This window comes from Hyla sarda, chromosome 1 (assembly GCF_029499605.1).
Source record: "Hyla sarda isolate aHylSar1 chromosome 1, aHylSar1.hap1, whole genome shotgun sequence".
In the NCBI taxonomy this organism is placed as follows: Eukaryota; Metazoa; Chordata; class Amphibia; order Anura; family Hylidae; genus Hyla; species Hyla sarda.
The window spans coordinates 498202257-498229261 of record NC_079189.1 but is presented as its reverse complement, the minus strand read 5'-3'; the positions used below and the strand labels follow the sequence as shown (position 1 = coordinate 498229261).

At 40.5% G+C, this 27005-nt stretch overlaps 1 protein-coding gene across 8 annotated transcripts in view; it reads left to right on the top strand.

Moving 5' to 3' along the window:
- Positions 1 to 27005, top strand: part of APC (APC regulator of WNT signaling pathway) — a 190309-nt gene that overhangs the window by 96497 nt on the left and 66807 nt on the right. For 7 of the 8 annotated variants that reach the window (XM_056537470.1, XM_056537468.1, XM_056537469.1 and 4 more), the window contains one exon: positions 16402 to 16554. In XM_056537470.1, the coding sequence (XP_056393445.1) occupies positions 16420 to 16554 (135 nt within the window). In that variant the 5' untranslated portion in view covers positions 16402 to 16419. Of the gene's footprint in view, positions 1 to 16401; positions 16555 to 27005 lie in introns of those variants that run through there. The other variant, XM_056537471.1, reaches the window with a different exon arrangement.

The following is a 27005-nucleotide window of genomic DNA, read 5'->3' as shown; positions in this document are numbered from 1 at the left end:
GAACGTACCCTTAAAGAAGTTGTTACAGGTCTGTGAGAGCCAGAAATCTTGCTTGTTTGTAGGTGACCAAATACTTATTTTCCACCATAATTTGCAAATAAATTATTTAAAAATCAGAAAATGACAGGCCTCTCATCTTTTTAAGTGGGAGAACTTGCACAATTGGTGGCTGACTAAATACTTTTTTGCCCCACTGTAGCTGTTCTCACCAATATAACCACCTGTGTAGGGGTTCTTTTTTGTGCTGTGATCTGTATTTTGTTTTCACAGTACCAATCAGACTCTTTATTTGCTTTTTTTATTTTTTATAATGTGTACAATTTGACATGTGGCAATACCAAATGTGTTTTGTTGTTTTTTTTTATTTTATTTATATTTGATTGCTCATACAGGTTTATATAGTATTACATTGATACATTCTATACTGGGTTGTTATTCCATATATGGTATTGGTATAGATCATACCACAATGAATCTCTGTGTAACATGATCAAAGAGGTAAATACCATTACTTCCTTTTTATGCCGTGATGATATTGCCTTCTATGCCATGATGTATCCGATCACTTCATGCAAGGGATTAGCAGATTAAGCCCTTAAGGACTGAGTGTTTTTCCATTTTTGCACTTTTGTTTTTTCCTCGTTACCTTTTAAAAAATCATAACCCTTTCACTTTTGCACCTAAAAATCCATATGATTATTGCACCACCAATTCTAATTTGTAATGACATCTGTCATTTTACTCAAAAATCTACGGCGAAATGGAAAAAAAAAATCATTGTGCGACAAAATTGAAGAAAAAACGCCATTTTGTAATTTTTGGGGGCTTCCGTTTCTACACAGTACATTCAGTAAAAATGACACCTTATCTTCTGTAGGTCCATACGGTTAAAATAATACCCTACTTATATAGGTGGGATTTTGTCATACTTCTGGAAAAAAAATCATAACTACATGCAGGAAAATGTATATGTTTAAAATTGTGAAAGTGAAAAAAGTAAAATGATCTTTACTGTGGCAACCACTAGGAAGGCCAAACTGCAACTCCCAGCATGCCCATACAGCCAAAGGCTGTCTGGGCATGCTGGGAGTTGTAGTTTTGCAGCATCTGGAGGGTACCACTGTTACAGTGGTGCCCAAACGGTAGCCCTCCAGATGTTGCCAAACTACAACTCTCAGCATGCCTGGACTGCCCAGGCATGCTGGGAGTTGTAGTTCTGTAACATCTGTCCCTTCACATTTTGCAATTTTCATGAATTTTTTGAAAATTGCTGCTCTACTTTGAAGCCCTCTAATTTTTTCAAAAAGCAGAAATATGTCCATTTTATGATAACAACATAAAGTGGACATATTGTGTTTGTGAATAAAAATTTAATTTATTGTAAATATCCATTTTCCTTACAAGTAGAGAGCTTCAACGTTAGAAAAATGCAAAATGTTCCAAATTTTCATGAAATTTGGGGATTTTTCACCAAAAAAGGATGCAAGTAACGCCGAAAATTTACCACCAAAATAAAGTAGAATATGTCATTAGGGAAGGGGTTAAATTATCTTTATTTTATTTTTTTGCAATATTATAGGCCCCATAGGGTGTCCTACAGCTGTTCAGGATGCCGTGATTTTGCTAAATATGTTGGGTTTTTGTTAAAATGTTGGGAACAAGACCCTTTTCGGTGACCAGGCCCCCTTTTCCTGACGAACACGCCCCTTTTTCGGGTTTTCTCAGTAAAATAGAGAGTCAGTCAGGTTTTTCTCAATTCTGATGCAAATTCTGGCACAGACAGAATTTATGGCACAATGCGCCAGAATCTAGCGCACAACCTGACAAAACATATTTGGTTTACAATTAGAAAACTTTATTGGAATAGTACATATAATAAATTCAAATTAAAAAAGCACAGTGCACAGAACTGATAAAATACAGGAGGTATAGGCAACAAACACTGGAGAAAATAGATACAAGTGCCAATACATGGTAGTGTAAGGAATAAGCATATCATAAAAAGTACATATCAACACTACAAGTAAAGATAGCAACCAAAACATAGGCACAAAAAGACAACATAGTGTATCAGTGTAGAGCCATATGCCACCTGCACTTACCCCAACGCACGTTTCGCGCTATTGCGCTTCACTAGGCCGCACCGCCGCAGCCACTGTCCCACCCTTACCAATCATTTTTCATAAAATTTTGGAATTTTTCACCAAGAAATGATGCAAGTATCGACAAAAATTTACCACTAACCTAAAGTAGAATGTCACAAAAAACAATCTCTGAATCAGAATGAAAAGTAAAAGCATCCCAGAGTCATTAATGCTTAAAGTGATAGTGGTCAGATTTGCAAAAAAGGGCTGCGTCCTTAAGGTGAAAATGAGCTGTGTCCTTAAGGGGTTAATAATGATCCTGTACAGCAACTGGCGTAAACGTAAAAAAAAAAAATCCAATATTGCTGCTGTTTGGTCCCATCACATGCTAGAAACTTTTAATATGGCAGTTGTGCATCATTTTTCAAGTACAATCAGCTGAACCCCTTTATTTTTAGCATTTTGACTTTTTTTTCTGATCGATGAAATAATCGACAACTAATCGATTATTAAAATAATCATTAGCTGCAGCCCTATAATAGGTTGTTTATCCAAACGTACTTGGCTTTTCTTTTTACTGTAAGCCATGACGTGTAGTAGTGCTGGGCGGTATACCGGTTCATACCGAATGCCGAAATTTTTGTGCTGCACAATATGAATTTTAACCCATTCCGCAATACCGGTTTGGCCCCTCCCCCTCGGGAATGAATGAATTATCAGACCAGCGCTGCGCTGTCCCCACATCGGAGAACTAATCCTATGTGACCCACGAGCACTGTTCTGCCCCCCAATTAATTATCAGCCCAGCGCTGTCCCCATCAGGGTAGTACTCACATGTCACCCGCATGCGCTGCCCTCCTCGTCCTGTTTGTTGCGGCTGCCGGAGCTGACACTCTGTACCAGTGGTCTCCGACCTTCGGACCTCCAGATGTTGCAAAACTACAACTCCCAGCCGTTGGCTGTCCGGGCATGCTGGGAGTTGTAGCTTTGCAACATTTTAAGCTTAGTCCGCAGGTTGGAGACCACTGCTCTATACTGTGCGGTATCCCTATGCCCGGGCTGCAAAAAAATAAACAAAATAAACTTTATCTCACCTCCCGTTGGTCCGGTACCGGCCTCACTTGTTTCCTGGGGACGGGAACGTCGGAGAGACGTCAGCCTATCACCGGCCACAGCTATGTTCAGCCTCGGCCAGGGATAGGGTGAGCCCCCTGTCATGTAAGGAGCTGGCTTCTTACATGACAGTGGGCTCAGCCTATCACCGGCCGAGGTGTAACATCGCTGCGGCCGGTGATAGGCTGACGTCTCTCCGACGTTCCCGACGTAAGGCCGACGTAGGTGCGTTAAAGTTCATTTCGTTTACCTTCTGCAGCCCGGGCATAGGGATACCGCACAGTATAGAGTGCCCGCGCCGGTGGCCCGCAACGTACAGGACGAGGAGGGCAGCACATGTGGATAATATGAGTATTTACCCCGATGGGGATGTGGGCTGATAATTAAAATGAGGGGGGGGGGGATAATTAATGTTGAGGCTGATTTGTTGCACAGCATACCCAAAACAATAACTGGTTAACCCCATTGACATATAACATGTTCCTTGAGAGTTCTTTCTTTATTCTTACCTTGTTTTGTAGTACAAGTGTGGACTAAGCTTAAAATGTTGAGATGCTGGTTGCGGTCTCATTTCATGAACTGTCTCAATTATGATCTGAATGAATCTATTTGCAGCCAAACAGTTGTTGGATCCTTAACTGGATCATCTTCAGGTCAGGGCCGGCTTATCCAGTAAGTGCTCTAAAAATGCCCACAAGAACGCCTCCTACGTCATGCTGCAAATGTGACTACTAGCTTTTGACAGGCTTCTTTGGTGTGATTATTCAGCAGTACTATGAAACAGACTTCCGTTTTAAAATGTTCCTGCAGAACTCTGTTTTTCTATTGAGAATATTTGGCCTCCATCCTGTGGATACAGTAGCATATAAATAGCATGGAGACTCTTCAAGCGAAATGCACGCTATGTTTATTGAACTGTAATGGAAATTGGGATTAACTGAATCAGTGGCACTGTTCCCTCAACACCTATTATTTATTTTATGAATTTTTTACAATTTGCATCCATTTTGTTAAATGACCTTTTATTTGTGAAATCCCCATCTATACAATATAAACTGTAAACCATAAGCATTTTATATGAGCATTGTAATAACAGGCTTCAGGCTGTTCAGTCTGCTGACATAATGTTTATAAGCAGGTTCATCCCTGGAGCCTCCAGCATGGGCATGACTAAAGGTTGTTTTATAGTTTAGAAGTGGAAATATTGTACTTTGTCCGGATCTGCATAATTCTGCTAGTTGCTTAGGGAACAGTCCACAAACATCTTGACAGATGTGCCCACAAGGCCGGATTCTAACAAGCATAATACAGGTGCATTTTACGTCCCTATTATTGCCACAGAAATGCAGCCTGCTTTACATTAGCATTTTGAAATACACCCTGGCTGGGTTCACACTACGTTTTTGCCATACTGTTTTCCATCCGTTTTTCTAAAGAAAACCGTATGGCAAAAAAACGGATGGAACTGTATGGAAAAAAGTAAGCCGTATGCGTTTTTAAACAGTATACTGTTTTTAAAAGTGCATACAGTTCCGTCAGTTTTTATAGAAAAAAAAACCATACGTTTTAGAAAATGTTGTCCATGTTAAAAAAAAAAAACGTATGCGGTTGCAGTACAGTTTTTAAACCGTAGACGTAGAAGTGCAGTAGCAAATTACCTATAGTTAACACTATCAAAGTAAGTACAAAGACATCATAGCACAAGTCTACATATAAATGGCCCTAGTGAGAAAGAAGATAGCATAGTTAGCCACACGCTGAACGCAACATTTCGCTTACTGCTTCATCCGGGGTGTGGTCATAAACACATCTATCCTCTTATTTATAGAACTGCAGAGTCCATCGTTTTTGGCTCCTAACATCAGCTGATAGCAGCATCCAAAGTCCGCAAGTTACCAGCGTCCTCACAAGGCGCAGATGTTTTCTAAAGAAAACCGTATGGCAAAAAACGGATGGAACTGTATGGAAAAAAGTAAGCCGTATGCGTTTTTAAACAGTATACTGTTTTTAAAAGTGCATACAGTTCCGTCAGTTTTTATAGAAAAAAAACCCATACGTTTTAGAAAATGTTGTCCATGTTAAAAAAAAAAAACACGTATGCGGTTGCAGTACAGTTTTTAAACCGTAGACAAAATCGTGGTCAACCACGGTTTTGACACCGGTTTAAAAACCGCACTGCAACGGCATACGTTTTTTTTAACATGGACGTCAATGGTAAACGCACATGTATACGGTTCCATACGGGAAAAACGTATATGTTTTTACTTTGCACATGCGCATTTGAATCCTAAAGTCCCCACCCAAGACCCCTCCCATTAAAAATGGACAAAATTTTCAAAAACATATGTTTTTTTTTTACATAAAAACTGACGGAACTGTATGCACTTTTAAAAACATTATACTGTTTAAAAACGCATACGGTTTACTTTTTTTCCATACTGTTCCATCCGTTTTTTTGCCATACGGTTTTTGATAGAAAAATTGATTGAAAACAGTATGGCAAAAACGTAGTGTGAACCCAGCCTAAAATACGGATCTGAAATGCAGACCTGTTTTATGAAAGAAATTCAATCAGCATGTCATCTGCATTGCATCAGTTTTGTACAGTAGAATTTATGCAGAAACACACATGCTTTAACGGATCAACATATATTTTATTATTGCACAATAACATGAAAACTACACAGCATAGTAAAATCTATTAAAATCAGATACATAATTACAGAGATATTGTAAAAGTGAATCAGAACTAAAAGCGGTGGCCAAGAAATTGAATAGTATAATAATACATACAGGAAATCATCCCCTCACAGGTCTATTAGGTAAAGCCCAATGAAGTGCAGTAGCAAATTACCTATAGTTAACACTATCAAAGTAAGTACAAAGACATCATAGCACAAGTCTACATATAAATGGCCCTAGTGAGAAAGAAGATAGCATAGTTAGCCACACGCTGAACGCAACATTTCGCTTACTGCTTCATCCGGGGTGTGGTCATAAACACATCTATCCTCTTATTTATATAACTGCAGAGTCCATCGTTTTTGGCTCCTAACATCAGCTGATAGCAGCATCCAAAGTCCACAAGTTACCAGCGTCCTCACAAGGCGCAGATGATACAAAGCTGGCAACTAATACGCCCATATATGGCACGGGAGGCATATCTTTATGTATAGGGCCCGTCCCAGCTCTGTGACGTGACACCGCTGCGTCAATTTGTACAGAAAATACTAAAGGGCTTTTTTCTAAGCAGGAAATTGAATTAAAATACAATGCATAAAGATATTGGCACTCAAAGTTTAAAGGGGTACTCCCGTGGAAATGCTTTTCTTTTTGGATTTCTCTCCTGTCATGACCACAGTACTATCTGCTGTCCATTTTAAAAACTGTGAGTAGGAGAAAATCCCCATAGCAAACATATGCTGCTCTGGACAGTTCCTAAAATGAACAGCAGAGAGCACTGTGGTCATGACAGAAGAGAAATCCAAAAAGAAAAGCATTTCCTCTGTAGTTATACAGCCCCTAAAAAGTACTGGAAGGATTAAGATTTTTTTAATAGAAGTCATTTACAAATCTGTTTAACTTTAAAGTTTTCCACGGGAGTACCCCTTTAAGGGTGCATTCACACCATGTTTTGTACATACGGGTGCCAGATCCGGCGGGGGGAGGGGCAAACCGGGCGCTCCCGTACCCCAGCCAAATCAGCCTGTAACTCCATTTACTTTAATGAGCCGACCGGAGTCAAACGGTGACTCCGGTCGGCTCAGTTTTGACCCGTATGCGGTTTTGGACCGGACTACGGTTTTAGGTCCGGTCACAAAACCGCATACAGGTCAAAACTGAGCCGACCGGAGTCACCGTTTGACTCCGCTTGGCTCATTAAAGTAAATGGAGTCACAAGCTGATTTGGCAGGGGTACGGGAGCGCCCGGTTTGCCCCTCCCCCCCGTCGAATCTGGCACCCGTATGTACAAAACGTGGTGTGAATGCAGCCCAATGGAAATCCAGATACTGATAAATTATATTCTTTATGATTATTAATTTTATTTGGACAAAAATAATACTTATATAAGTACACCCTAGTGAGTCACAGGGCCCTTGCGACCCACCCACCATAATTTTTTCATGACCCTTTCCCTTAAGTGTGTGTTTACACGTACAGTATCTGGTGCATATTTGATGTTGCAGATTTGATAAAATTCACACCTTAAAATATGCAGCAGATACTTATGTGTGAACACCTCCCCCCCTAAACAGCCTCTCCAACTTTTATCAAAGCCACATCTCTTTGCTAGATAATTGGGAAAAGTGTCTAAGACCAGGTTCACACAGCAGAATTTCTGCACTGAACTCTGCATGAAAATTCTGCATGAGTTTATAGCCCATTGACTTCAATGGAATTCCTGCAGCGGAAATTTTGCAGCGTTTCCCCCTCTAGAAGTCAATTGGAGAAAAAATGCCATGTGGGTTTAACTTTGGTGTTTTTCCTGGCACTTTTTTTTTGTCCTCGTTCCTTCAATAGAAATCCTTAAAGTAGTAGTGCAGTGAAAAATAACTTATAAGGATAAGTGTTAGATCTCCTGAACGGGGCCCCGACAGTTCGCCGGAAGTGGTCGCTCCGTCCCCCGCAGGAAGCCGTGGCCGACACACCCCTCAATGTATCTCTATGGGATACATGGAGGGGGCGTGTAGGCCGCCGCTCTGTGCGGGGTCTGCACACCCTGTTCTAGTAGACTGCCGGGGCCCCGTTCAGAAGATCGCAGTGGGGGGGGGGGGTCGCAGCAGTGAGACCCCCCGCGATCTATAACATATCCCCTATCCTTTTGGCTAGGGGATAGTTTATTTTTCACTACAGAACTACTTCAAGTCACATGATGAAAAAATCATATAGTTTGGTGCAAATTTTGCCAAAAGTTTTAGCACATACAGTATTTACTTATCTTCTCTTAAATCTATATCTATATTACTATATCTTCTCTTAAATCTGTTTTGTTGAAATAGAGTAGAGCCAATATTATGAATAAAGGCTGTTCTGGGCTAGAGATTTCTCATGTGCGTGACCCTAAAGTGACACCTAGGCAGCGCCTAAGCCCCTGCCTTAAATATTTATGTCCACACGGATGTCAGTAGATAAAATATTCATATAACTTTGTCTGAATTGCTTTGGATCATTCTGAAAAATTGAGCTGTAAAGAAATGCTAGTATGAGCATAAAAAGGTCCTACATGCAGGATTCTGACACTGTCTCCACTAGGACATCCTTCCCTTTACACGCAGGTGCAGTCTCAGAATAATCTTACATCTTGATGGATTCAGTCCCTCCTTTTGCCCTAGATATCTGCCAGCAGAGCCCTGTGTTATCCTTCTGGGACATAGAGAGGCCATTTATGATCACACCCACATCACATAGCTGTGCAGAAGATACTGTATGGTTAGTCACATCTGAATGTCTTTCCATAGTTGTATGTGCTGCTGCTTAGATTTTTGGTCAACGGTGAGATTTGCTTTCTTCCTTCTCCCTTATAGGTTATATAGAGAAAATTGTAGTGTAGGCCTTTTTACACACTACGTTCACCATATAAATGGGGTACACCTTACCAATAATACTGGTATGCCCACAGACTACCATTATCCAAACTTACATATTGAGAAGTATAGTTGACTGTGCATTTCATAACAACTGAATCTCCTACTAGGAGTCCATGACAGACACATAAGTCTGTATAGGTCTTCAGTGGGACACCCCAAATACTGTAATAGAACAACTCCTATAAAGCTCTAAACCAGAGGTTGCCAAATTGTGGACCACCAGATCTTGCAAAATGATAACTCCCAGCCATCTGGGCATGCTGGGAGTTGTAGTTTTGGAACATCTAGAGGTTCAGCTTAGAGACCACAGCTCTAAATTATAATATGGAATCTACCAATGCAACTTCTTATACATACAGCACCTTTTGATCTCTGCACCCTAAGACCATATGGATATGGTTTTGGAGATGGAGGAATTTTTTTTTTAGGTTTGACTGGAGCCGTGCATTTTAAAGAAATACTTTTTTTCATCCCTTTCATACATGGAATGGTCTATGTACTAGGCTAAATTATGTATTTAATCAGTGCAATCAATTTTACCAAGTGTTCATACAGTATATACAGAAACCACTAGGGGTTCCCATACCTGCTGGGACACTAACTAGTCCTGCAGCAGCATTAGGCTTGTCCATGAGTCATGGACACGAGATGTAACCTCCCCCCTACTGCAAGGGAGGGACACATCCCTTCCCCTGAGTGGATTTCTAACATTGTGAGCTAATAAAATGATGTATTTTTATAACAAATGTAGGTGATAGAGGCATACAAATTAGATGTACATGGTCAGGATTAGATACTGAGTAACTTATAATTATTATTATAAATAATTTATTTATTTTTACTTTTTTGTGAGATCTGACAGGTACACTTTAAGTGTATAATAAGTTTATATCTAGTAAAGGTTCTCTGCAAAGTATAGGACAAGATTTGAATATGATCATTAATTATTCCACTTCTTAATAGACAGCTTAAAGGGGTATTCCAGGCCAAAACTTTTTTTTTTATATATCAACTGGCTCTGGAAAGTTAAACAGATTTGTAAATGACTTCTATTAAAAAAATCTTAATCCTTCCAATAGTTGTTAGCTTCTGAAGTTGAGTTGTTGTTTTCTGTCTAACTGCTCTCTGATGACTCATGTCCTGGAAGCTGTGTAGATCCTATGGGGATATTCTCCCATCATGCACAGCTCCCGGGACGTGACATCATCATTGAGCAGTTAGACAGAAAACTTCAGAAGCTAATAACTATTGGAAGGATTAAGATTTTTTAATAGAAGTAATTTACAAATCTGTTTAACTTTCCGGAGCCAGTTGATATACATAAAAAAAAGGTTTTGCCTGGAATACCCCTTTAATCTGCCATCATTCTGTAGTGATGTAACCCTCTTTCTTGTACTGTGCCCTGATTTTCAGAGGATTGCATGCTACAGATAAAGGATTTTGGGATTATTTTGCACAGTGCTTTTCAAATTACAAATTTTAAGCTGTCGTTTGTAGCAGGTAATTTTAGATCACATGTCTACAGTGGCCTACTTTTACATTGCCTGTCACAAGTATTAACATGATCCCAGAAGTCTATATAATCTGTGCAGTAAAATACAAGATTTCAGCTATAATTATCATTAGCTCAAGGGCTTCTATAGGCGCACGCACACACTATTTTTCAGAGTTCAACCCCATGAGGTTGCAGACAATTTTCATTTTTGCATTTTCATTCTTTCCTTCTTTACTTCTAAGAGACTTAACTCTTACATTTTTCCACTGAAACATCTGTATGTGGGCTTGTTTTTTGTGGGACCAGTTGTACTTTTGTACCATAAAATGTACTTTGAAACAAAAAACTAATTTTGGCGTGAAACTGATAAATCGTTTGGAAGGTTTTACTTAACGCTATACACTGTGTGATTAAACTGACATGTTACCTGTTGTTCTGTGTGTCAGCACAATTACAGCGATATCCAATTAATATAGTTCTTGTTTTATTTTGCTACTTTAACCTGTCCAGGACCAAGGGCGTACAGGTATGTCCTGACATCCTGTTACTTAAGGACCAAGGGCGTACCTGTACACCCTGGTCCTGTTTACGGGTTTGAAACCGTTCTTACGAGCGGAGAACAGGTTATACCCCGTGGGTCCCAGTAGTTATGGGCAGCTAGGACCCACGGATAATGAAGGGCACTGCCGATCGGGCTGATGCCTTGCATTAACCCTTTAGACGCCACAATCAAAGTTGATTGCGGTGTCCAAAGTGCGGGGTTAACGGTGCCAGTTGTAAAAAAAAAAATAAAAAAAAAAAAGTTAATTAACCCCTTCCCTATTAAAAGCTTCAATCACACCCCCCCCTTTTCCTATTTTTTAAATAAAATTATGTAATAAAATATAAAAATAATCATATGTGGTACCGCACCATGTGTAAATATCCGAACTATTAAATTATAAGGTTAGCTAAACCGCACGGTAGATGGCATACACATAAAAAAATACCAAAGTCCAAATTTGTTCATTTTTGGTCACTTCATATACCATAAAAAAAACTAAAACAGCGATCAAAAAGTCCCATGAAAACAAAAATGGTACCGATAAAAACTACAGACCATGGCGCAAAAAAAATTAGCCCTCATATACCGAAAAATAAAAAAGTTATTGGGCTCAGAAGATGACAATTTTAAACATACAAATTTTGGTGCATGTATTTATCATTTTTTTTAAAGTAGTAAAATAAACCTACATAAATTGGGTATCCTTGTGACCGTATGGACCTACAGAATAAAGTTAAAGTGTCATTTTACCGAAAATTGCACTGTGTAGAAACGAAAGCCCCCAAAATTTACAGTATGGCTTTTTATTTTTTTATTTTACCCCACAAATATATATTTTATGGTTTTACAGTAGATCTTGTTGTTAAATGATTGATGTCATTACAAAGTACATTTTGTTGGTGCAAAAATCAAGCCCTTATATGGGTCTGTAGGTGCAAAATTGAGAGTTATGATTTTTAGAAGGGGAGCAGGAAAAAAACGAAAATTAACCTGGTCCTTATAGGGGATAAGATGTCAGATCGCCGCGGTCCCGCTGCTGGGGACCCCCGGGATCCCCGCTGCAGCACCCCGCTATCATTACAGCACAGAGTGAGTTCGCTCTGTGCGTAATGACGGACGATACAGGGGACGGAGCAGCGTGATTTAATGGCTCCGCCCCTCGTGACATCACGGCCCATCCCCTTAATGAAAGTCTATGGCAGGGGGCGTGGCGACCACGCCCCCTCCCATAGACTTGTTTTGAAAGGGGCGGGCTGTGACATCACGAGGGTCGGAGCCATGATGTAACTATGCTCCGGCCCCTTTATTGCCCATCATTACGTGCAGAGCGAACTCGCTCTGTGCTGTAATGATAGCGCAGTGCCGCACCGGGGCTCCCCAGCATCTCCCCGGCGATCTGACATCTTATCCCCTATCCTTTGGATAGGGGATAAGATGTCTAGGGGTGGAGTACCCCTTTAAAGGGGTTATCCAGGAAAAACCTTTTATATATATATATATATATATAAAATCAACTGGCTCCAGAAAGTTAAACAGATTTGTAAATTACTTCTATTAAAAATGTTTAATTCTTTCAGTGTTTATCAGCTGCTGAAGTTGAGTTGTTCTTTTCTGTCTAAGTGCTCTCTGATGACACCTGTCTCGGGAACTGTCCAGAGTAGAAGCAAATCCCCATAGCAAACCTCTTCTACTCTGTGCAGTTCCCGAGACAAGCAGAGAGCAGTGTTGCCAGACAAAGAAAAAAAACAACTCAATTTCAGCAGCTGATAATTATTGGAAGGATTAAGATTTTTTAATAGAAGTAATTTACAAATCTGTTTAACTTTCTGGAGCCAGTTGATATATGGGTCCCTGGGTCCCAGTCCTGCGATATAACGCGGGGTCACACGGTGACCCCACATCATATCGCGGCGGGCCCGGCGTCATAGTGAAGCCGGGACCCGCCTCTAATAGCGCGCTGCACTGATCGCTGTGCCGCGCGCTATTAAACCTTTAGTCGCGCGCTCAAAGCTGAGCCGCGCGGCTAAAAACGAAAGTGAAAGTTTTCGGTTAGCTCAGGGAGCTGTTCGGGATCGCCGCGGTATAATCGCGGCATCCCGAAAAGCTGTAGCACAGGAGGAGGTCTTCTTACCTTCTCCTGTGCTGTCCGATCGCCGAATGAATGCTTCAAGCCTGAGATCCAGGCTTGAGCATTCAATCGCCGAAAACCCTGATTGATCCATTCCTATGGAGATGGATCAATCAGTGTAAAAGATCAGTTAATGCAATGTTATAGCCCCCTATAGGAGCTATAATATTGCATAAGAAAAGTGTAAAAAAAAATCATTAACCCTTTCAATTATCTCTTCCCCTAATAAAAGTTTGAATCACCCTGCATTTCCAAGAATAAAAAAAAACACAGTGTAAATAATAATAAAAATAAACATATGTGGTATCGCCGCGTGCGGAAATGTCCGAATTATAAAAATATACTTTTTATACCACTCGTTCAATGGCGTACGCGCAAAAAAATTCCAAAGTCCAAAATATCGCATTTTTGATCACTTTTTATACTACCAAAAAGTGAATTAAGAGTGATCAAAAAGTCTGATCAGAACAAAAATGGTACTGCTAAAAACTTCAGATGACGGCGCAAAAAATGAGCCCTCATAGCGCCCTGAACACAGGAAAAAAAAAAAAAAGTTATAGGGGTCAGAAGTTGACCATTTTAAATTTTCCTGCATGTATTCATGATTTTTTTCTGAAGTGATACAAAATCAAACCTATACGAGTAGGGTATCATTTTAACCGTATGGACCTACAGAATAAAGATAAGGTATCATTTTTGCCGAAAAATGTACTGTGTAAAAACGGAAGCCCCCAAAACTTACAAAATAGTGTTTTTTCATCAATTTTGTCGCACATTGATTTTTTTTTTCCCGTTTCACCGTAGATTTTTGGGTAAAATGACTGTCATTACAAAGTAGAATTAGTGTCGCAAAAAATAATCCATCATATAGAATTTTAGGTGAAAATTTTTAAGAGTTATGATTTTTTAAAGTTAAGGAGAAAAAATTGAAAATGAAAAAAACGGAAAAAGCCCGGGTCCTTAAGGGGTTAAGGTCAAAATGGACTTGGTCCATTTTCACCTTAAGGACCAGAGCATTTTTTGCACATCTGTCCACTGTCACTTTAAGCATTAATAACTCTGGGTTACTTTTACTTATGAATTTGATTCAGAGGTTGTTTTTTCGTGGCATATTCTACTTTAACATATTGGTAAATTTTCGTTGATACTTGCATGCATTTTTCTAACTTTGAAGCTCTCTGCTTGTAAGGAAAATAGACATACCAAATAAATTATATATTGATTTGCATAACAATATGTCTACTTTATGTTGGCATCATAAAGTTGACATGCTTTTTTACTTTTGGAAGACTTCAGAGGGCTTCAAAGTTCAGCAGCAATTTTCCAATTTTTCAAAAAAATTTCAAAATCAGAATTTTTCAGGATTTGAGGGGCCTTCATATTAGAAATACCCCATAATGACCCCATTATAAAAAAAAACTGTACCCCCAAAGTATTCAAAATGACATTCAAAAAGTTTTAACCCTTTAGGTGTTTCACATGAATAGCAGCAAAGTGAAGGATAAACTTCAAAATCTAAATTTGTTACACGAACGTTCTTTTAGACCCAGTTTTTGAATTTTTACAATGAGTAAAAGCCCCCCAAAATGTGTAACCCAATTTCTCTCGTGGACGTAAAGTGCACTGCGGGTGCACTACAATGCTCACAAGAGGAGCCACATTTGGCTTTTGGAAAGCAAATTTTCTGAAAGGGTTTTTGGGGGGCATGTCACATTTAGGAAGCCCCTATGGTGCCAGAACAGCAAAAAAGCCCCACGTGGCACACTATTTGGGAAACTACACCCCAGACATGTAACAAGGGGTACAGTGAGCTTTTACACCCCACAGGTGTTTGACAAATTTCCGCTAAAGTTGGACATGAAAATGAAAAATTAGATTTTTTTTCACTAAAATGCTGGTGTTACCCCAAATTCTTCATTTTAACAAGGGGTAATAGGAGAAAAAGCCTCCCAAAAATTTTAACTCCGTTTCTTCTGAGTATGGAAATACCCCATATATGGATGTAAAGTGCTCTGCAGGCAAACTACAATGCTTAGAAGAGAAGGAGCACCATTGGGCTTTTGGAGAGAGAATTTGTTTGGAATGAAAGTCGGGGGGGGGGGGGGGGGGGGGGTGTGTGCCGCATGTGCGTTTACAAAGCCCCTGTGGTGCCAGAACAGTGGATCACCCCCCCCCCCCCCTCACATGTGACCCTATTTCGGAAACTGCATCCCTCATGGAATGTAATAAGGGGTGCAGTGAGCATTTACACACCCCATTGGCTTTTTGGAACCCCATTGGATCTTTGGAACTGTGGGCTGTGCAAATGAAAATTTCCATTTATTTTTACGGACGACTGTTAAAAAATCTGTCAGACACCTGTGTGGTGTAAATGCTCACTGCACCCCTCATTACATTGTGTGAGGGGTAAAGTTTCCAAAATGGGGTCACCTGTTGCCCCCCCCCCCCCCCCATATGTGACTCCATTTTGGAAACTTCACCCCTACATAGAGGAGGCATTGGAGAGAGAATGTGTCTGGAATTGAAGGACATGTGTGTACAAAGCCCCCATGGTGCCAGACCAGTGGACCCCCGTCCACTGTTCTGGCACCATGGGGGCTTTGTACACATGGCCTTCAGTTCCAGACACATTCTCTCTCCAAAGCCTCCTCTATGTAGTTCTATGGGAGAGGCGGGGATGCAGCGTTTGTGCCTCCCCACCTCTCCCATAGAGCTGTATGGGGAAAGGGCATGCTGTCAACCTCAGAGGTCGATGCTACACGCATTAGCCACAGCGCAGCAATGCTGGGGCCCCATTCGGGAGATCGCAGGGGGTCCCAGCTGTCAGACCCCCTGCAATCAAACACTTATCCCATATCCTTAGGATAGGGTATAAGTGTATTTAGGCTGCAGATGTCCTTTTAAGTACCAGGACGCAAGGGGCATACCTGTACACCCTTCATCCTTAAGGGGCTAAATGCAGGAGGGGGGAGATAAAAAATTAGGTGAATTGGCTTTCTGAAAAAATGGATTAGCAATAAGAGGAATATGCTATATGAGAAGAAGGGAATGGTTATGAGAGGAATTAGTGATATGAAATGAGGAGAATAGATATGATGCTTTGAGGGGAATTAACTGATAAATATTGGGTAACGGCCATTAAATTAATGGGAATGGTCTTGGAGGATCAGGATTGTTTGGGGGGGGGGGGGGGGGGGAGGCCGTATCCTCGGCCACCAGACCAGACGAGATTTCTGTGACATATTTTTGTATTACAATGTATTTTGCATATGGTCAATCATCTATAATAAGATTACCCTCTCAAAATTGCATGTAAAAGTAGTTTTGTTATCCTGTATCTCCACGTCCTGGTCCATAATGCCATATACGTATGCCTGACTAGTCACCTGTCATAAGTAACTATTAAAGTACAGTGAAACGGTATTAATTTTGCTTTTTCTCTACTTCAGGCCTGGGGGTAGCCCAGCATGGCTGCTGCTTCGTATGACCAGCTGTTAAAGCAAGTGGAGGCGCTGAAAATGGAAAACACAAACCTTCGACAGGAACTAGAAGATAATTCAAATCATCTTACAAAACTTGAGACTGAAGCATCAAACATGAAGGTATGAAGATCAGGAAAGATAAATATACAACATAGTATGCAGTTAGGGGATATGTTTTTTTCACCCGCATATATCCTTTAAGTGTCTGGGGGGAGGGGGGGGGGGGGGTTTAATCACTGGTTCCCAACACCGAATCAACCACCCCAAAGCCCCTTGCCCTCCACCACTGTGACACACGCATTAGAGGAGCCGAGCCGGAGATCGCGGGGGGAGCCTAGCGAACAGACACTTATCCCCTAAGTTTTTTTTTTCCCACAGCATATCTCCTTTTAACTTTCTATATCTAAAGGATTTAATGCAGTGAAAAAGGAACTTATTCCCTATCCACAGGATGAGGCATAAGTGTCACATCGTTTGTGTGTGTGGGGGGGGGGTTTGGGTCGGACGGCTGAGACCCCTCCCCATCTCCTGAACTGGTTCTGGCTTTCCTAACGGAGCTCTTGCAGGGGACAGCCCACGCTCTATTTAGTGCTGGAGTACAACACCCAGGTCTCCGGCACTCCCATAGAAAATGAATGTAGCGCATGCGGTCCCCAGCATGCGCTCCACTCAGAGAGCCATGGCGTGGGGATCGTGGGGAGTCCCAGCGGTTGGACCCCACCCGCGATCAGACACTTATCACTGCATATCCCCTTAAATAGTGTTTTTTTTTTTTTTTTTTTTAATAGCCGAGGTTACTGAATGTTGTTTTAGGGTAAATTAGTTGGTAGTGTAAGGATTCCTCCTTGGGGATAGCTCCTGGATCGTCCTGGACACTGCCACGGGACATGTTTTTTCTCAATAAACCGGCAAACAGTTTTAATGCAAGTCTGGCACCTTGCCAGCTTTATTTAGACAGGTTGCAGGAAAAAAATAAAATCCTAGACCGTCTGGTCACTAACTACACAGATCAGCATGCCCTGACTAATAACTGGTGAGCTACCCTCAGCCAGTTAAACATGTGCCTCCTGCAACCTTCTACTCACAGTTCACACCACTCTTTGGGCCACTCACAGCTCGGGCTGTGTTCCTCAGCAGGAGCTGTGTCTCCCTCTACAGCCAGCTTGCTGTTTCCTAGGGAGAGCAAAGACTACACTGTTTCTCTCCCTTATAAACACCTCCCTTCTCTGCTGCCTCATTAACTAGGCCACAGGTGAAGGTTTCTCCAGGGTAAGGCAAGGAAATACACCTTTTCCTTGCCACCGTATCACAGTAGTTACAATAAAATTGAATTGGTATGAAATAGAGAGAGGAATGATTTTACATTAATTATAGCATATATACCAATTCAGTAAAAACAATAGGTTATAAAATATTTCAATACCCTCGGGCCCTTGAATAACCACAATAAAATAGATAATTTTTAATAAAACAGTTCGTTAAAATAACTTGTACACATATTTTGTAAAAATATACGGATTAGTCCCATAAGAAGCTTAAACAAAAATCATAGTATAGAATGAATAGCTTTCTGCTATTGCGTGTAGAAAGTAGCTTTTGTAGTGAGATGATTGAGGGGAGATTTATCAAAACCTGTCCAGAGGAAAAGTTGCTGAGTTGCCCATAGCAACCAATCAGATTGTTTCTTTAATTTTTTTAAAAGCCTCTGGAAAGTGAAAGAAGCAGATGCCTTTAAAAAAAATGAATGAAGCGATATGATTGGTTGCTATGGGCAACTCATCAACTTTTCCTCTGGACAGGTTTTGATAAATCTCCCCCATTGTCTTTAAAGTTCAGAGACACATTTAGTCATTGTTTCAAATGTATCAGTGTCTTCCAGGCTTTATAGCTTTTAGAGCAAAATAAAGTGTCAATAACTGTAGCAAAGTATATTTCTATCCCTGATAGAAGTTGTTATTGTACAGGCACAGATCTGAAATGCTATTTTAAAATAGGGTTCTGATGTAGGACACACAATAGAAAGATTGTACGCAAGAGGCGCAAATAATGGATGGTACAATGCAGTTTATACAAAGAAAAGGTGCTGTACGCTGTAGTGTACCGATTTGCCCCCTTGAGTTAACCAGCCCCAGTTTTTTACACTTTTAGATCCTGCAAACGACTCTGGTGGGATCTATAGGGTTAATACTGGAGATCTGAGTGATCACCGGCGTCAGGAAAAAGTAATGAGCTGCTGAGCTTGCTTCAAAGTGCAAATTATTTATGTTTATTTTTTAAGCTAACTAAGCATGTAGTGTCATAATGGTTCCACATCCAAATAACTTCTCAGATCTGGGGTTGAAGAATCTGATTCATTTCCATGTTCTTGTTCATCCAAGATTGCCATCTAAAAATGCCTTAATCCAAGTGTGGTCAGCCTTTTCCAGTGTGAGATTTTTGTTTGCAATAGATCTGCCTAGCTATCTATGCATTTAGCTATATATATATATATATATATATATATATATATATATATATATATATATATATATATAGTAGTAGTAAAAGAACAGCACAGCCAATGAGAGGAAAATTTCGTATGAAGGTGCACGCACCTCCTGGATCCTTGGTTAGGGGATCATCTTTCAAACAGTACAAAAAGTCTTGTTCACAGCACCAAAATTCATGAAAAAAAATGGGTGTTTATTCCATAAAAGGTGTCAATACAGCAGCAACGTTTCAGTCAGCTCAACCTGACTGCTTGAGAAAGGTCAGGTTGAGCTGACTGAAACGTCGCTGCTGTATTGACACCTTTTATGGAATAAACACCTATTTTTCATGAATTTTGGGGCTGTGGACAAGACTTTTTGTATATGTGTGTGTGTGTGTGTGTGTGTGTGTGTGTGTGTGTATATATATATATATATATATATATATATATATATATATGGTGTGAAAATATATGTATATTTATATTTCTGCAGGATAATGAACTAAACCTTTTTGAGTTACTAAAGGACCAATGAGTTCCACTCCCAACCATTATCTTATACAGAAAGTGATACACTAAAATTGCCATTACTGTGTCACTACTCAAACCTGGGGCATGTGTGTATAATTCTGTAAGGATGTGCAGAAGAGATATTATTAGATATACAGTATATCTTCTGTACATCCTTACTAAATCATTACTCCACACTTTCTGCTCGAACAGTGTCATTCTAGAAGAGCTACCTGTTGCTATCTGGTTCATCACTTGCTTTACTCAGCTTTGTATAATAGGCTATTGACTGATTTTTTTTTTCCCCTTTTAGTGGTCAATATTCACTTCATTTGTAAAAAATAATACATAAAATGACATGAATTAAAAATACGTTTGCTCTTCTTGGAGAGATGAAAGCTGTTCACTGCCATTGTGCTCTGAACTGTTTGGCTTTTAGTTTTTGTGCCAATGGACCATGAACGGGTTGGAGCAAAACTGACACCGCAGAGTCCTGATTGAAGCGGCTGGGGATATAGTAAAAAAATGCACTCATGCTGTATAAATAACTGCGCTCAGATGCACAGAGGAGCCAGGAACATGCCACATTTTTCAGCAAGTGAAACATGCATTTTATTGTGTTTACTTATCAAACAAGATCTGCATTGTAAGACTGCATTTTGCATGAATAAAAAAAAAAAATCTTATTACGTTTTGCATGTGCATATCTGACCACTGTCACACAATTGGCTACCCGCTTTTAAAGAATCTAGACTACTTGTGAAGCAAATTATGGAAGACTGGATAACAACAAGTAAGTGCTCGTTCACACTGCCAGCATGTTCCGCTAAAGAGAACTCGATCAGTCAGGCAGATGGACAGGAGTTGAGCAGAGAAAAAATAGTGCAGGTTCTATTTTTTTTCTCCAACCACAGAAATTTCTGTATCAAACTTCTAATATATCCTCATCTGCCTCAAGTACAGAAAACCAGAAGACGTTGCAGTTAATCATAACATAATTTTCTTTAGAAATGTCCTGAATATCCCTAACATTCTACCAGTAACACTTTATGCAAATGTTTCTTAGTAATAAAAATATAAGCTGTTAAATTCCAGGTATTACTGTCCGCTTATATTTTCGACCCTAAAATTTATGGCGTTCTCTGAAGGAAATTTTTACGTATTTAACATGCTGTGCTAAGTCCTTAGGAATGATCGACAGATCCTAAAGTATTGATGTTATGCACACGGACAGTTTATTTTTGGTTTTCATGTATTTTGTAGGGAAACCACATATTAAAGGGCTCGCTGTGCTGGGTTTCTATTACATAAACATCGTTGAACAAAATCCAATATTTAGACACATCACTCTGTAAATGTTGAGAATGTTAGGGAGGCAGGATATCCTCATCTCTCTGAGAATGATTTCCTTAGGCTGTTATGAAAGAAACCGGTATGGATATGTTATAGAGGGATTGGTGTAGTCTGCCGCTTAAGGTCAGGTTGAGCTGGAGAAGTCACAAACCCCTTTGTAGAAGTATGTCCAGCTGAATAGGGTTGTAGCTAAATAGGTTTTTATTTTTGTAATTGCATTATAGTAGGTGCAACATGAAACATCTATCAATGTCTTATAACATGAAAAAAAACCTGTATGTAAGGAATTTACCTCTATAATAGGTACCCATCGCCACTTGTCATGTACATTTTAAGAAGTTAAATTTTTAGAAGTTAGATATATCCTATTTTGACATTAGATAAATATAAGGGTAATGGCCATTAAATTAGGGTGTATTTTCAGGAAAACAGGGTATATCCTATTTTGACATTAGATAAATATAAGGGTAATGGCCATTAAATTAGGGTGTATTTTTGGGAAAACAGGGTATATCCTATTTTGACATTAATAAGCTACATAAGTGACTTGGAGTTACACAGAATGTGAAAAGAGCATTTATACTTTAAAGGGGTACTCCCACCCTAGACATCTTATCCCCTATCCAAAGGATAGGGGATAAGATGTCTGATCTCGGGGGTCCCGCCGCTGGGGACCCCCGCAGTATTGAATGCCGCGCCCACCTGTTTTTTGTGCGGAAGCGCTGGGGGGTCTGAGTCGCAACTACGGGAATGGAAGTCCGTGACGTCAGGATTCTGCCCCCATGTGACGTCACGCCCGTCCCCTCAATGCAAGTCTATGGGAGGGGGCGTCACGTCGGCCGGGTCCTGACGTCATGGACTTCCGTTCCCGTAGTCGCGACTCAGACCCTCCAGCGCTTCCGCAAAAAAAAAAACAGGTGGGTGCCACATGCAATACTGCGGGGGTCCCCAGTGACAGGACCCCCGAGATCAGACCTCTTATCCCCTATTCTTTTGATAGGGGATAAGATGTCTAGGGTGGGAGTACCCCTTTAAAGGGGTACTCCGGTGGAAAACTTTATGGACAGCAGAGGTCAGCAGAGAGCACTGTGGTCGTGACATGAGAGAAATCCAAAAAGAAAAACATTTCTTCTGTAGTATATAGCCCCTAAAAAAAAAAAAGTACTGGAAGGATTAAGATTTTTTAATTGAAGTAATTTACAAATCTTTCTGGCACCACTTGATTAAAAAAATAAATAAATAAAAAGTTTTCCATGGGAGTACCCCTATGAGGACACAGCCAATTTTACTTTTGCGTTTTCGTTTTTTCGTCCTCCGCCTTCAAAAATTCATAACTTTTTTTATATTTCCATTCCCAGACCCATATGAGGGCTTGTTTTTTTTTATTGCGTGACCAGTTGTACATTGTAAGGACATCACTCTTTTTACCCTAAAATGTATGGTAAACCCAAAAAATTATTTTTTGTGTAAGGAAAACGAAACGAAAATCATAATTTTGCTAATTTGGGGGGTTACCCATGGTTACATACATTTCTATTATTGTACTGCTTTTAAAAATTCTCAAACTTTTTTTATTTTTTTTTTACAAAATCAGTATGTTTAAAATTGCCATATTTTGACCACCTGTAACTATCACGGGGATGTGTGAGGGCTCATTTTTTGCACCATAATCTGTAGTTTGTGTATGTGACTTTTTGATCGCTTTTTATAAAAAAAAATATTTCTTTTTGATGTGACAAAAAAGCTGAAATTTTTTTACTTTTTTTTTTTTTACGTTTTGGCCGTTTGCCGTAGGGGATCATTAACATTATATTTATATAGTTCGGACTTTTACGCATGCGACAATACCAAATATGTTTATAGTTTTTTTGTACGTTTTATTTGTATTAATATCGGGACAAGGGGTGATTTAAAACTTTATTGGGGGAGGGGCTTTTTCAAATTTTTTTTGTAAACTTTTTTTTTAAAACATTTATTTTACACTTTTTTAGTTCCCATAGGGGACAATTTTTATAGCAATCATTAGATTGCAAACACTGTTCAGTGCTATGCATAGTGTATCCTGCGCTTGTGTCACAGCCGCGCCGTAAATGTATGGCGGTGTGCGCTAAGTGACGATATGCAGCGCCGTACATTTACGGCACATGTCCTTAAGGGGTTAAATAAACTGATGCCAGAAAGTTAAAGGGGTACTCCGCCCCTAGACATCTTATCCCCTATCCAAAGGATAGGGGATAAGATGTCTAGGATGGGAGTACCCCTTTAAAGTATAAATGCTCTTTTCACATTCTGCAGCACATGCTGCTGCAGCACCCCGCTATCATTACTGCGCAGAGCGAGTTCGCTCTGCATGTAATGACGGTCAATACAGGGTCTGGAGCATCGTTACGTCACGGCTCCGCCCCTCGTGACGTCACGGCCCGCCCCGTCAATACAAGTCTATGGGAGGGGGCGTGGCGGTCGTCACGCCCCCTGCCATAGACTTGCATTAAGGGGACGGGCCGTGATGTCATGAGGGGCGGAGCCAAAACGTCACGCTGCTCCGGCCCCTGTTTCGCCCGTCATTACACACAGAGTGAACTCGCTCTGTGCAGTAATGATGGTGGGGTGCCGCAGCGGCGATCCCCGGGGTCCCCAGCAGCGGGACCGCGGCGATCTAACATCTTATCCCCTATCCTTTGGATAGGGGATAAGATGCCAGGGGCGGAGTACCCCTTTAAACAGATTTGGAAATTACTTCTATTAAAAAAAATCTTTACCCTTCTAGCTGTATGCTACTGAGGAAATTCTTTTCTTTTTGAATTTCTTTTTTGTCTTGCCCACAGTGCTCTCTGCTGACACCTGATGCCCGTATCAGGAACTGTCCAGAGCAGCATAGGTTTGCTATGGGGATTTTCTCCTGCTCTGGACAGTTCCTGATATGGGCATCAGGTGTCATCAGAGAGCACTGTGGGCAAGACAAAATAGAAATTCAAAAAGAAAAGAATTTCCTCTGTAGCATACAGCTGCTTAAAATTACTGGAAGGGTAAAGACTTTTTACAAGATTTACAAATCTGTTTAACTTTCTGGCACCAGTTGCTTAAAAAAAAAAAAAAAAAGTTTTTCACCAGAGTACCCCTCTGACCCCTTAAGGACCAAGGACATACTGGTACGTCCTGAGTCCTCTCCTTTACTATAACGCAGGGGCCTTGGCGTGGCCCAGCGTCATAATGGGTCAGGCCCGGCCTCTAACACTGATCGCGGTGCTGCGGGCTATTAACCCTTTAGACACAGCGTTCAAAGTTGAAATTGAAAATATAAAGTGAAAGTAAACCAATGGGGATTAGCTCAGGGAGCTGTTCTGTATAGCTGTGGTGAAATTGCGGCATCCCGAACAGCTCTAGGACGGACAGCAGGAGGGTCCCCTTACCTGCCTCCTGTTGTCCGATCGCCGAATGACTGCTCAGTGCCTGAGATCCAGACATGAGCAGTCAAGCGGCAGAATCATTGATCAATGATTTCCTATGAGAAACCATTGATCACTGTAAAAAATCAGTGTGTGCAGTGCTGTAGCCCCCTATGGGAGCAATAACACTGCAAAAAAAAGTTTAAAAAAGTCAATAAAGAACATGTAACCCCTTCCCTAATAAGTTTGAATCACCCCCCTTTTCCCATTTAAAAAAAAAAAACTGTGTAAATAAAAATAAACATATGTGGTATCACCGCGTGTGGAAATGTCCGATTTAAAAAAAAGATATCGTTAATTAAACCGCACGGTCAATGGCGTAACGTGCAAAAAATTCCAAAGTCCAAAATAGTGTATTTTTGGTCACTTTTTCTTTCATGAAAAATGAATAAAAAGCGATCAAAAAGTCATATCAATACAAAAATGGTACCGCTAAAAATTTCAGATCACGGCGCAAGAAATGAGCCCTCATACCGCCCCGTACGCAAAAATAAAGTTATAGGGGCCAGAATATGAAACGTTTAAATGGATAAACTTTCCTCCATGATTTTTTCCAGAAGTACGACAAAATCAAACCTATATAAGTAGGGTATCATTTTAATCTTATGGACCTATAGAATAAAGATAAGGTGTAATTTTTACAAAAAAATTTACTGCGTAGAAATGAAAGCCCCCAAAAGTTACAAAATGGTGGTTTTTCTTCAATTTTGTGATTACAAAGTAGAATTGGTGGCGCAAAAAAGTAAGCCATCATATGGATTTTTAGGTGCAAATTTGAGAGAGTTATTATTTTTTAAAGGTAAGGAGGGAAAAATGTGCAAAAACCGAAAACCCCCTGGTCCTTAAGAGGGTTAATTTTCATGGGTAACAGCTGTATGGAGGGATGTACATGTATAGCAGGTTGAGTGTTCTGGCGGATTTATTTGATCAGAATTTTCTGACATAAATTACCCCCAGAAAATTTAGCACTGTGAATGGGCTAATGGAAAACCAATTTACCTGCATTTTACCTTAATGCAGCGAAATTTCTGACTGAAATTTCCAGCCCGAACTCAGTTTCTGAATTTCATTGTGTAAACCCGGCCTAAATTTTCCATCTAAATGGAGTGGGGGGTTACATGTACGTACCACTGCCCTATACATTGTCCATAAGAGCTGCCAGAGATAACCCTTGGCTATGGTAGCTCCCATTAACTATAAATGTAGCAGCAGTGTCCACACATGTCCTTCCTTCCATTCATGCAGAAGACTTGGGACCTGTGCTTGAGATCACAAGATTCCCAGCAGTCGCTACCATTCCGCCCCCCCCCCCCCCCCATGATCCTAGTTTGAATACCCAACTTGGATCCCGTCATAGTTTGAATACCCCTCTAGAGGTTTTTTTTTTTTTTTGTAAATAAACTTTGACAGGAGTAAACATGTATTACAAATAGAGGTTTTGCTTTTACCCCTTAAGAACACATGATGTTTGGGCGTTAAGGACTAGCTTCATTTTTGGATTTTCCTTTTTTCTTCATTCAAAATTTTTTTTTTATAAATGAAAATAAAAATCTTAAACTTTAAAAAAGGTATACTTTTTAACTGTACTACTTGTGTGGAAATGTGAATTAATCCCCTTTCATTAGATTTTTTGGACTGTAATGTGATCAAAGCAGCAAATTTGGACTTAGTTCAGATATTTACGCATGCAGATGAAGATACCAAATGTTTATTGATTTTCATTTTACACTTTCTTTTGGGGTAAAATGGGGAAAAAAGGCTTATAATGGGGAAAAAAGCCTTTAACCTTCAAGTCACAAAAAGAATAATGTAGATCAGAATTTCAGTCAGCCAGATTTTATCATCCCAAACTATTGGTCTTTATTACCTTGGGTACCTCCAGGTTGCAGGTGGGGAGACCTCCGCCCACCATCTAGGCTCATCTGTTCCCAATGAACAGCCCCCGTAATGCTTCAGATCCCGTGATCGGTATTGATCATGCGGCTTCACTGCGCTCCCCGCCAGCTCCAGGCTCCTGTATACGGTGTAATTTTTTTTTTTTTTTTTTTTTTATGACGAATACTCCCATCAAGGTCAGACTCCGTCCATGATGGGAGTTATAGTCCAGGGGCTTATGTGCAGATCGCAGCAGGTCATTCTCCAGAAACCCACTGCGATCCGCATCTATTAAGTTAACAAGCCGGCAGCACATTCGGCTACACTGCGCTCCCACCGGCTCCTGTACACGCTCTCATAATTCATAATCCCCGCCAGGAGACGGGAGCTCTGATTGGTGAATAGCTATTAAGTGCAGTGTAGCTGCATGTGCCGCCGGCTTGTACAGTACTGTTAATAAATGTGAATCGCAGTGGGTCTCTTGAGAATGACCTGCTGCAATCTGCCCCTCAGCCCCTGGAATGTAACTCCCATCATGGACAGAGTCTTTACCATGATGGGGGTAGTTGTAGTACTGCAGCATTGAGGGATGGCACTTGAACATCACCCGGCTGCAGGACTTTTAGGACTACTACTCCCATCATAGACAGACTCCGTCCATGATGGGAGTTATAGTCCAGAGCCTGAGGTGCAGATCACATCAGGCCTTTCTCCAGAGACCCACTGCAATCTGCATTTATTAAGCTAACAAGCCGGCGGCACATGCGGCTACACTGCGCTCCCCGCCAGCTCCAGGCTCCTATATATGTTCTCATGATTCATAATACCTGGGGGCGGGACCTCTGATTGGTTAATAGCTATTCACCAATAAAAGCTCCCGTCTCCCGGCGGGGATTATGAATTATGAGAGCGTATAC